Raw genomic sequence first — 12,454 nt, 5'->3', positions numbered from 1 at the left:
AGCGTGTGTTAAATCCACAGACCATACCCAACCCATAGCGTGTGTAAAAATCCACAGACCATACCCAACCCATAGCGTGTGTTAAATCCACAGACAATACCCAACCCATAGCGTGTGTTAAATCCAGTAAGCGGGGATGCATGCAGGCTTGAGAGCAACTCGTAAACAATGTCATTTTTTTCCTCCCTTAAAGCACTTCTATTCAATGGTTTCTCTAGAGTTTTTACAGTGATAAATACTAAAGCCGTGAATGTTCACCGTGTGCAGACTTCATGAAGGGAGTGGTGGACTCCGAGGACCTTCCCCTCAACATCTCGCGTGAGATGCTGCAGCAGGGCAAAATCCTCAAGGTGATCCGCAAGAACATCGTCAAGAAGTCCATGGAGCTGTTCGCGGAGCTCGCCGAGGACAAAGATAACTACAAGAAGTTCTATGAGCAGTTCTCCAAAAACATCAAGGTGGATGCTCTCACCATTTGCCGAATTTCTGCAGCGGTGTGGATTTGAATATTTTGCGATTCGTGCTTTTCCCGTCGTTCAGTTCGTCAGGGGGAAATCTGACCCTGTCGCTCTGCCTTTTATCGTTATTCCCCACAGCTGGGAATCCACGAGGACTCTCAGAACCGGAAGAAGCTGGCGGAGCTGCTCCGCTACCATACGTCCATGTCGGGCGAGGACATGTGCTCGCTGAAGGACTACGTGTCTCGAATGAAAGAAAACCAGAAGCACATCTACTACATCACCGGTGCGGGCAGACACGCACGTGCCAACAGCACCACACGTGCCACGACACCACACTCCATGGCACCACACACGCACTGCTGCACGACACACGCTGCTCTTCACACAGCCTGCTAGCACTTCCTGGCTAAGAACGTTGCCCAAGTATTGAACTTAAGTGTAGACTGTACAAGTAATCTAATTGTGAAGCTTTGCAGACTGTTAATTGTCCCTCGGTCTATAAATAGCATTCCACTTTGTGGTTGTTAACAGTGGTTCTCCTTTAGATTAGTCTTCGCCAAAGGAATTTGGAATGGGACTGTAAACGGGAGATGAGCATCGTCGCGATGCTCATTTGAGCGGGAATTTGCCAAACCGTTAGACGAGGCCGTGGTGCCAGAAGGCTAATTTGTGAACCGCGATTTAGCTCGCAGGCGAGTCAAAAGCGCAAGTGGCCAACTCTGCGTTTGTGGAGCGCGTGCGCAAGCATGGCCTGGAGGTGGTGTACATGGTGGAGCCCATCGATGAGTACTGCGTGCAGCAGCTGAAGGAGTTTGACGGGAAGACCCTCGTCTCCGTCACCAAGGAGGGCATGGAGCTTCCGGAAGATGAGGAAGAGAAAAAGAGACAGGAGGAGGCCAAGGCCAAGTTTGAGAATCTCTGCAAGGTGGTCAAGGAGATCCTGGAGAAGAAGGTGGAGAAGGTGAGCACTCGGCAGGACTTGTGATGTGAACCTGTCTGGGGTGGGGAGCCACCCCCAAACTGAAACTAAATTATTTTTAGCTTACCAGGCAAGGCCCACTGAGCTATACAGCTCTTAGAAGCGATCTGGCCACAAATGATAGCCCAATGAAGTGGCTTATCATGTGGAAATTTCTAGGAGCTATATACTCTCGATGCATGTTTCTAAATGTGGAGAGAACAACCGGAGGTACTGGAGAAAAATCCATGTGACCACGGGGAGAACATGCAAACTCCAAATATCCAGGTGTCAGGACTGGGATCGAACCCACGACCTGTATACCAGGCGAGGTAGTTAACATCTCAACACTGCGGCACCCAGTTCCTACCTCGCTGTGCTTGTTATAATTCAATGTAGAGTAGGTTTATGGTTGATGCAGCACTCCATCCAGTCACTTATTCAACGATGGTCAGTCCCCTCATCAATCTTCATGTTTACATTGACGACCCCCCTCAACCCCCCCCAACCAACCCCTCCCCTCAACTCCCGCTAACCTATTCTCAGCTCTTTCAGACAGCAAACATTAATTTTTCGTCTTCCCCCTCCTCTTTTCAGAACATAGATGGACTTGTCCTTCTAAATAAACTGCCAAATCACTGCCCGTGATGCTAACGGTTTTTTTTTTTTTTTAAAGAAATAAAACACCCGTTTAGAAATAAATAAATACCGACACTTCTTTCAAATGTTTCTTGCCATTGCTTTTCACACCTGATGATGACCGTTTGTGTTATGGTCGAAACGTCGTGAGAATTTTTATTGTTTTGTATATATTTTATTATTTTATTGTTTCCCTTCAACGTGACTTTACCGAAAGAGCTAAGAATATGAATTACTGCAGTCACGAAAGCTTTAAATAAAAATTCCCCCTTACCTCTCCACGCAACGCCTCTCACCACCCCCCTCAAACCCCCCCAACCAACCCCTCCCCTCACCACCCCCCTAAAACCCCCCCAACCAACCCCTCCCCTCACCAAACCCCTCACCAAACCCCTCCCCTCACCAAACCCCTCAAACCCCCCTAACCAACCCCTCCCCTCACCAAACCCCTCCCCTCACCAAACCCCTCCCCTCACCAAACCCCTCCCCTCACCAAACCCCTCCCTCACCAAACCCCTCCCCTCACCAAACCCCTCAAACCCCCATAACCAACCCCTCCCCTCACCAAACCCCTCCCCTCACCAAACCCCTCCCTCACCAAACCCCTCCCCTCACCAAACCCCCCTAACCAACCCCTCCCCTCACCAAACCCCTCCCTCACCAAAACCCTCCCCTCACCAAACCCCTCACCAAACCCCTCCCCTCACCTAAGCCGCGCCCCTTCTTCCCGTCGTGCCCTTTTCCGGTGGGTAGGCCACGTGACGCCGTTTTGAACTGTTCAGTTTATTAACTGGGAGACGACTAACGGGCCAGCGGAGCCGGGCGAGCGAGGGGAGTGAGAAGAAGAGGAAGAAGAGGAGGAGGAAGGAGAGGAGGAGAGAGGAGGAGGAAGGAGAGGAGAGTGGCGGCAGCGGCGGCGATGTCGGCGCGGCGCTGCGAGGTGACGGTGCGCGGCGCTGTGAGCCAGCGGAGCCTTGGCGCCCTGGTCTGGGAGATCTTCGCTCACGCCCTGTACCAGCGCGGCCAGCTGCCGCTTCCCTACCCGCAGCTGCTGCACTTCCACAGCCACCTGGTGAGGGGAGTGGTGAGGTGGGGGTGGAGTGTTCAGGGGTGGAGTGTTCAGGGGCGGAGTGTGCAGGGTGGAGTGTGCAGGGTGGAGTGTGCAGGGTGGAGTGTTCAGGGGTGGAGTGTTCAGGGTGGAGTGTTCAGGGGTGGAGTGTGCAGGGTGGAGTGTTCAGGGGTGGAGTCTGCAGGGGTGGAGTGTTCAGGGGTGGAGTGTTCAGGGGTGGAGTCTGCAGGTGGAGTGTGCAGGGTGGAGTGTTCAGGGGTGGAGTGTGCAGGGGTGGGGTGTTCAGGGGTGGAGTGTTCAGAGGTGGAGTGTTCAGGGGTGGAGTGTTCAGGGGTGGAGTGTGCAGGGTGGAGTGTTCAGGGGTGGAGTTTTCAGGAGTGGAGTGTTCAGGGGTGGAGTGTTCAGGGGTGGAATGTGCAGGGTGGAGTGTTCAGGGGTGGAGTGTTCAGGGGTGGAGTGTGCAGGGGTGGAGTGTTCAGGGGTGGAGTGTGCAGGGGTGGAGTGTTCAGGGGTGGAGTGTGCAGGGGTGGAGTGTTCAGGGGTGGAATGTTCAGGGGTGGAGTGTGCAGGGTGGAGTGTTCAGGGGTGGAGTGTGCAGGGTGGAGTGTTCAGGGGTGGAGTCTGCAGGGTGGAGTGTTCAGGGGTGGAGTCTGCAGGGTGGAGTGTTCAGGGGTGGAGTCTGCAGGGGTGGAGTCTGCAGGGGTGGAGTGTTCAGGGGTGGAGTGTTCAGGGGTGGAGTGTGCAGGGTGGAGTGTTCAGGGGTGGAGTCTGCAGGGTGGAGTGTTCAGGGGTGGAGTCTGCAGGGGTGGAGTCTGCAGGGGTGGAGTGTTCAGGGGTGGAGTGTTCAGGGGTGGAGTGTGCAGGGTGGCGTGTTCAGGGGTGGAGTGTTCAGGGGTGGAGTGTGCAGGGGTGGAGTGTTCAGGGGTGGAGTGTGCAGGGGTGGCGTGTTCAGGGGTGGAGTGTGCAGGGGTGGAGTGTTCAGGGGTGGAGTGTGCAGGGGTGGCGTGTTCAGGGGTGGAGTGTGCAGGGGTGGAGTGTGCAGGGGTGGAGTGTGCAGGGGTGTAGGCTTTGAGGGTTCAGCAATTTGGGTTTCGGTGTGTGGGCGCAAGGTCACCGATTGGTTTAGACCTGACCCCGGGTCGTGTGTGGAGGCGGAGCGGCTGTGGACGCGAAGGGTGGACACGAGCGGGCGACATTCGACATGAAATTAAGGTTTTAATAATTTCGGTGATGTTTAAACAGTAATAGAAATCTCCATATATATAAAAGGCAAAGTTGTGATTGTGTGTCTGTTCGAAATGTTTAGCGTACTTCCCGACATGCAACAAACTGGAAATTTGCCATGTGGGTACTTTCCAGACTGTACACTATGCAAAAATTATAAAAATACACTTTCTTATTTTTGGGAGGGGGGTTGGGGAGCTCAATGCATTTATTTTTTGCACGGCAAGTGAGCTGTGATTTCAGTTCTGTCACGTGACCCGCGCATGTGGAAGCGTAACGCATTGTAGTGTAGTGGTTAGCGCGCCGCGCTACAAACCCGGCGACCCGAGTTCGATTCCCGCTCACGGCCACCACGATTATTTGAACCGGTCCTGGGCCTCCCCTAGGTCGACTCAAACGAGTAACTGGTGTGGTGTGTGAACATCGCCACTGGGGAGACAAAGACGGCCGGGCGTCCCGGGCGAAGCCAGGTAGTCAAGCTAGTGAGATTATAAAAAGCAAAGATACATTTTATCATTATGGCCGGTGTCCTTCACGTGTTAGATGACGCTGTACCCATGGAGTACAGTCGCTGAACTACAGCATCTCTTAAGGACTCGTAAATGGGGCGATGGTGGCGAGGTGGCAGTTAAATGTTGGATGTGGTGATAGTCGATGTTGCTGCTGATGTTAAATGTGATGGTGGAGGTGAATGTGATGATGGATAATATGTGCCGGATATAGTGGTGGTGATAGTATGGTGTGACAGGTGACTGTTGCGATGTTTGTGGTAGAGGCCGACCGAAAACGAAACCAGACTGAAAGTTAAAAATTTACTTTCGGCCGAAACCAAAACTATGCCGAAAGAGGCCATTTGCCAACTTTCGGCGCCCAAACCGAATTTCGGTCGGCCTCTAGTTTGTGGTGACGGTGATGGTAGAGGTGGATATATTGACGTGGGACACAACGTAATAATGCTGGACGTGATGTTTATAATATCTGCAATTGCATCTCAGGGCAGCAGTTCTGTTGGTGGCTGAAGACCGTGGCTTTCGTCCTGGTGTGAACGCCTCCCTCCCCTCTTCCCTGCAGGCAGAGGTGCCCCCCAGGTTAAGGCAAGAAGCACGCATGCTGACGGCCCTGCACGAGCTGAGCGGCCACCTGGAGACGCTCTTCTCCCTGTCGCACGTGCCCCGGGTCCTCATCCTGCTAGGGCCGAGCCCCATGTCGCCGCTTGAGCTCTACGAGCTGGACTTCCACGAGCTGGCGCTGGGAGGCAGCGGTGATTCACTGTGCCACGCTCGCTACAGCCGCCACGTGTTTCACTCACTCTTCGTGCAGAATGTGTTTGGCGAGCCGCGCGCTCTGCCTGTCACCTCGGCCACACTGCTGCTGTGGGCGCACAGGGACTGCGGCGTCGACTGGTTCAAGCCCAAGCTCAACTACAAGCCGCCCAACCGCGGGAGGAGGGTCGTCGTCGCGTTTAGCAACAGCCTGGAGGAGCCGCTGGGCACGGCCCTCGGCCAGCCATGCGAGGACGACTGCGTGTGGTTCCAGGCCCCTGTGGCCATCAAGGGCGTCCTGGACAGTGGGTCAGGCCAGGGTTAGAGGGGCTGATGGATGGGACCAGCTAGGCCAAAATTCTAGGGATGCTGCAAATTTTAATATTACTTATTTCAATATTATATCTGAATCTCCTTCCTTATGGTCAATCAAGGCCAACTATTAAAAATTCTGCCGTAAACGTATTCATCCATTAAATTGCCTAGTCTCACGTTTATATTTGGGGCAGTGCGAATTCACGCGCTACGTGGTTTTAATTTCGGAGCCGCAGTTGCACACAGGAGAGTCTCTGATTCGCAACTTGTGCAACTCGCGTGCTTCGTGTGGGTCCGGGTATGTGCTGCCCCGTTGTTCCCATGGCAGTTGGAAGCCAGGGAAGTCGAGCTGGAATATAGTGCTTGCAAGGGTGTCCAGGGTATGGGGACACTTTAGTACATTGTACGATTCAAGGTCTGCAATAACACAATTTTTTTTGTTCCTGGGTAGTGAGTGTTATTTCCTAATTGCTTATGCCTCAAAAGTACAGAAAATGGCTATTATTCCCCACAAACTTTGCTTTTGTGACCAGGAGAATGATATTTAGAAATTATCCTATTTTCCAGAACATTCCAGATAGATTCAGTGCTGAGTAAACTTGTAGTAACTTCTAGAACATTCTGGAACTTTCCAGTAATATAAATAGTAGTATAAATACAGGGGCCTTAAGCCCACCAGTTCAGTTTAGTTCCAGCTGCCTAAGTGGATACATATCTGCATTTTTCTGAGATGGCATCAAGAGGCTGCAAGCATCCGGCAGACGCATTTTGCCATATCTGCGGCCAATTTATCAAGACAAGAGCGAAAAAGTACTCTGTGGAAGCATTACATATACATACACAGATACTCAGCTATTGTGAAAGCCTGGTGGGCCGTTTGCCCATTTCTCCACTAACAAAATTATAAGAGGCTTGCAGAAGTCTAAAGAGTTAAGAAATTGGGGAGTAAATATTTGATATAAAAGGTTCCCGAAAATTGTCGACCCCCCCCCTCAAAAGCAAAGTATGTGCTTTGGTAACAAAGTTTGTGTGGAATAATAGCCATTTTCTCTACTTTATAGGCATAAGCAATTACGAAATAACACTATCCATTTCCAAAATAACATCACATTGTGATAATCTATACTGATTATGGTTTTTAAAATGTTATTTCCTGATTATTTTGTGAGATAAACTTTGTCATAAAAGTTGTCAATTTGTAGCCGTTACCCACAACATTGGTGCTTTGCAAAATGTCATGCAGAGTAATTGAACAGTGCTGGTTTTCATGATAATGTTAATAGTTCATTTATTTAATAGTTTTTGTTTTCCTTTTACCGAAAGCATATACATGGTGAATGTTATATGTTGAAAAGTTTTAATGTTTGCAAGACTCATAGGCTAATGCTGGATGAACTGCAGTGGAAAGAGTTTACCGGTCTTTATTGGCACTGGAAGCCATCAAGGGTATAAAGACTGTCAAGGCAGCAGGCATTCGGACATCTGCACTGAACAGTTAAAGAATGTTGCACTAAAAACAAGGGATTGGCTCTTGAGAATGTTAAATTTCTGTGCTCATACCCAAGACACGGAAGACTTGTCACGTTTCCAAAGCCAGGAAAAGACCCATCTGACCCTAAGAGCGTCTGACCAATGGCCTTGTTCTGCTACCTCTTCAAACTTTTTGAGAGACTTATCTTGAAGCAGCAATCACCTATACTGGAGGAACAACTCTTTCCAGAACAATCTGATTTCCAGCCGCGCAAGTCCTGCACTGGCCAAGTGCTAAACCTCACCCAGTACATAAGAGACGGTTTCAAGAACAACCAAATTACTGGTGTCGCCTTGGTCAACCTATCAGCAGCATATGCCACTTGTTAACCAGATAATTCTCCTTTCAAAGATCTACAGCCTGACAAAGTACCACCACCGAGTCGGAATAATTCTGTCACTGATTGAATTATTGGAGCAAAATGCAGTGGAATGGACTACCACAAGGAAGTGTTCTGATACCCCTCAAGATCTACACAAAGATCAAACTTTCTACCCACATACAGCTTCATCTATGCCGATAACCTGATAATTGCAACGCAAGCAGGAGACTTCGCCAAAATTGAGCACACCCTGACACCAACCAGCTCCGGCAAAACCCAAGCAAGACAGGTCGGTCATAACGGTGATGTAAAAAAAACGTAAAAGGTCACCGAGAATGACATTCCCCTGACTCGCAGCACCAACTTCATCTACCTTGGAGTGACCCTGGACCGCACACACTCCTTCAAGACCCACGTGTTGTACATGATAGTATACCGTGTGAGGCTATGCAAGGGATAGGTGCCAAATTTGTGGAAGGTGAATAAATGTTTTGACACTGAATCATCTAGAATCCCCCTACAAATCAAACGCATTGTTGAGGAAATGTTGTTAGCAAGCACCTATTACGGGGTTCGCGGCGAAACCAGGGGGTGGTGGAGCCAGCACCATGCTCGGCCACCTTTGTCTCCCCAGTGCTGATGTGTTCGCATCGTGCGGGGTGCTCATTAACTTTTGCAGTGAATGAGTATTTTACTGAATACTTTCAAGTAAGCTCTTATACAGTACGAATTGGAAACGGCAATAACGAATCTCGACGTTTCAGCTACTTTGCCTGCAAGAAATTACGAGAGAACATAAAACATGCAAAATCAACGTATGTTAAATCCACAGACCATGCTCAATCCCTGGTGTGTGTTAAATCCACAGACCATGCCCAACCCATAGCGTGTGTTAAATCCACAGACCATGCCCAACCCATAGCGTGTGTTAAATCCACAGACCATACTCAATCCCTGGTGTGTGTTAAATCCACAGACCTGTGTTAAATCCACAGACCATGCCCAACCCATAGCATGTGTTAAACTCACAGACCATGCCCAACCCATAGCGTGTGTTAAATCCACAGACCATGCCCAACCCATAGCGTGTGTTAAATCCACAGACCATACTCAATCCCTGGTGTGTGTTAAATTTTAGTATTTGGGTGCTACAAATTTCCACATACACTGCTTCGTTGAGCTATCAGTTATGTCCAGATGGCTTTTGAAAAAGAGCTATATAACTCAGCAGGCCTTACCTGGTAGAATAAAACATAGTTTTAAATCGTGTTTTTACAGTCGCTGCTAAACCCAAACATATTACATCTACAGACCACACCCACCCTACAGCCTGTGTTCAAACCACAGACCATGCTCAACCGATGAAGTGTGTTCAATCCACAGACCATGGTTAACCCATGCAGTGTGTTCAATCCACAGACCATGCACAACCCTTAGCGTGTGTTAAATCCACAGACCATGCCCAACCCATGGCGTGTGTTAAATCCACAGACCATGTCCAATCCATTGCGTGTGTTAAATCCACAGACCTGTGTTCAATCCACCGACCATGATCAACCCATATCGTGTGTTAAATCCATAGACCATGTCCAATCCATAGCGTGTGTTAAATCTACAGACCTGTGTTCAATCCACAGACCATGCCCAACCCATAGCGTGTGTTAAATCCACAGACCATGTCCAATCCATTGCGTGTGTGAAATCCACAGACCTGTGTTCAATCCACCGACCATGATCAACCCATATCGTGTGTTAAATCCATAGACCATGTCCAATCCATAGCGTGTGTTAAATCTACAGACCTGTGTTCAATCCACAGACCATGCCCAACCCATAGCGTGTGTTAAATCCACAGACCATGTCCAATCCATAGCGTGTGTTAAATCTACAGACCTGTGTTAAATCCACAGACCATACCCAAACCATAGCGTGTGTTAAATTTATAGACCATGTCCAATCCATAGCGTGTTAAATCTACAGACCTGTGTTCAATCCACAGACCATGCCCAACCCATAGCATGTGTTAAATCCACAGACCATACCCAAACCATAGCGTTTGTTAAATCCACAGACAATGCCCAACCCATAGCGTGTGTTAAATCAACAGACCATACCCAAACCATAGCGTTTGTTAAATCCACAGACCATGCCCAACCCATAGCGTTTGTTAAATCCACAGACCATGCCCAACCCACAGCGTGTGTTAAATCCACAGACCATACCCAAACCATAGCGTGTGTTAAATCCACAGACCATGTCCAATCCATAGCGTGTGTTAAATCCACCGACCTGTGTTCAATCCGCCGACCATGCCCAACCCATAGCGTGTGTTAAATCCACAGACCATACCCAACCCATAGCGTGTGTTAAATCCACAGACCATACCCAACCCACAGCGTGTGTTAAATCCACAGACCATACCCAACCCATAGCGTGTGTAAAAATCCACAGACCATACCCAACCCATAGCGTGTGTTAAATCCACAGACCATGCCCAACCCATAACGTGTGTTAAATTCACAGACCATGCCCAACCCATAGCGTGTGTTAAATCCACCGACCATGCCCAACCCATAGCGTGTGTTAAATCTAAAGACCATACTCAATCCCTGGTCTGTGTTAAATTTTAGTATTTGGGTGCTATAAATTTCCACATACACCGCTTCGTTGAGCTATCAGTTATGTCCAGATGGCTTTTGAAAAAGCTATATAACTCAGCAGGCCTTACCTGGTAGAATAAAACATAGTTTTAAATCGTGTTTTTACAGTCGCTGCTAAACCCAAAGCATATTACATCTACAGACCATACCCACCCTACAGCCTGTGTTCACACCACAGACCATGCTCAACCCATGAAGTGTGTTCAATCCACAGACCATGGTTAACCCATGCAGTGTGTTCAATCCACAGACCATGCACAACCCTTAGCGTGTGTTAAATCCACAGACCATGCCTAACCCATAGCGTGTGTTAAATCCACAGACCATGTCCAATCCATTGCGTGTGTTAAATCCACAGACCTGTGTTCAATCCACCGACCATGATCAACCCATAGCGTGCTTTAAATCCACAGACCATGTCCAATCCATAGCGTGTGTTAAATCTACAGAACTGTGTTCAATCCACAGACCATGCCCAACCCATAGCGTGTGTTAAAACCACAGACCATGTCCAATCCATAGCGTGTGTTAAATCTACAGACCTGTGTTAAATCCACAGACCATACCCAAACCATAGCGTGTGTTAAATTTATAGACCATGTCCAATCCATAGCGTGTTAAATCTACAGACCTGTGTTCAATCCACAGACCATGCCCAACCCATAGCATGTGTTAAATCCACAGACCATACCCAAACCATAGCGTTTGTTAAATCCACAGACCATGCCCAACCCATAGCGTGTGTTAAATCCACAGACCATACCCAAACCATAGCGTTTGTTAAATCCACAGACCATGCCCAACCCATAGCGTGTGTTAAATCAACAGACCATACCCAAACCATAGCGTTTGTTAAATCCACAGACCATGCCCAACCCATAGCGTTTGTTAAATCCACAGACCATGCCCAACCCACAGCGTGTGTTAAATCCACAGACCATACCCAAACCATAGCGTGTGTTAAATCCACAGACCATGTCCAATCCATAGCGTGTGTTAAATCCACCGACCTGTGTTCAATCCGCCGACCATGCCCAACCCATAGCGTGTGTTAAATCTACAGACCATACCCAACCCATAGCGTGTGTTAAATCCACAGACCATACCCAACCCACAGCGTGTGTTAAATCCACAGACCATACCCAACCCATAGCGTGTGTAAAAATCCACAGACCATACCCAACCCATAGCGTGTGTTAAATCCACAGACCATGCCCAACCCATAACGTGTGTTAAATTCACAGACCATGCCCAACCCATAGCCTGTGTTAAATCCACAGACCATGCCCAACCCATAGCATGTGTTAAATCCACAGACCATACTCAATCCCTGGTGTGAGTTAAATTTTAGTATTTGGGTGCAATAAATTTCCACATACACCGCTTCGTTGAGCTATCAGTTATGTCCAGATGGCTTTTGAAAAAGCGCTATATAACTCAGCAGGCCTTACCTGGTAGAATAAAACATAGTTTTAAATCGTGTTTTTACAGTCGCTGCTAAACCCAAAGCATATTACATCTACAGACCATACCCACCCTACAGCCTGTGTTCAAACCACAGACCATGCTCAACCCATGAAGTGTGTTCAATCCACAGACCATGGTTAACCCATGCAGTGTGTTCAATCCACAGACCATGCACAACCCTTAGCGTGTGTTAAATCCACAGACCATGCCCAACCCATAGCGTGTGTTAAATCCACAGACCATGTCCAATCCATTGCGTGTGTTAAATCCACAGACCTGTGTTCAATCCACCGACCATGATCAACCCATAGCGTGTGTTAAATCCACAGACCATGTCCAATCCATAGCGTGTGTTAAATCTACAGACCTGTGTTCAATCCACAGACCATGCCCAACCCATAGCGTGTGTTAAATCCACAGACCATGTCCAATCCATAGCGTGTGTTAAATCTACAGACCTGTGTTAAATCCACAGACCATACCCAAACCATAGCGTGTGTTAAATTTATAGACCATGTCCAATCCATAGCGTGTCAAATCTACAGA

General features: G+C 48.7%; 2 protein-coding genes across 2 annotated transcripts; both read left to right on the top strand.

The window, feature by feature from the left end:
- The first annotated feature begins 249 nt into the window (after positions 1 to 249).
- Positions 250 to 1,833, top strand: LOC142920261 (heat shock protein HSP 90-alpha-like). The gene is made up of 3 exons (XM_076062771.1): positions 250 to 458; positions 597 to 744; positions 1,154 to 1,833. Exons 1-3 carry the CDS (start codon positions 273 to 275, stop codon positions 1,444 to 1,446), a joined length of 627 nt encoding a protein of 208 aa, XP_075918886.1. The 5' UTR covers positions 250 to 272; the 3' UTR covers positions 1,447 to 1,833.
- A 922-nt stretch (positions 1,834 to 2,755) lies between these two features.
- Positions 2,756 to 8,283, top strand: LOC142920260 (MAD2L1-binding protein-like). Its single transcript, XM_076062770.1, has 2 exons — positions 2,756 to 3,130; positions 5,423 to 8,283. Exons 1-2 carry the CDS (start codon positions 2,978 to 2,980, stop codon positions 5,936 to 5,938), a joined length of 669 nt encoding a protein of 222 aa, XP_075918885.1. The 5' UTR covers positions 2,756 to 2,977; the 3' UTR covers positions 5,939 to 8,283.
- The last annotated feature ends 4,171 nt before the right edge of the window (positions 8,284 to 12,454 follow it).

The sequence above is a fragment of the Petromyzon marinus genome, unplaced genomic scaffold (assembly GCF_048934315.1).
Source record: "Petromyzon marinus isolate PM22_M1 ecotype Great Lakes invasive population unplaced genomic scaffold, UKy_Petmar_22M1.pri1.0 PM_G_Scaffold_70, whole genome shotgun sequence".
Lineage (NCBI taxonomy): Eukaryota > Metazoa > Chordata > Hyperoartia > Petromyzontiformes > Petromyzontidae > Petromyzon > Petromyzon marinus.
This window is presented reverse-complemented; position numbering and strand designations above follow the sequence as displayed.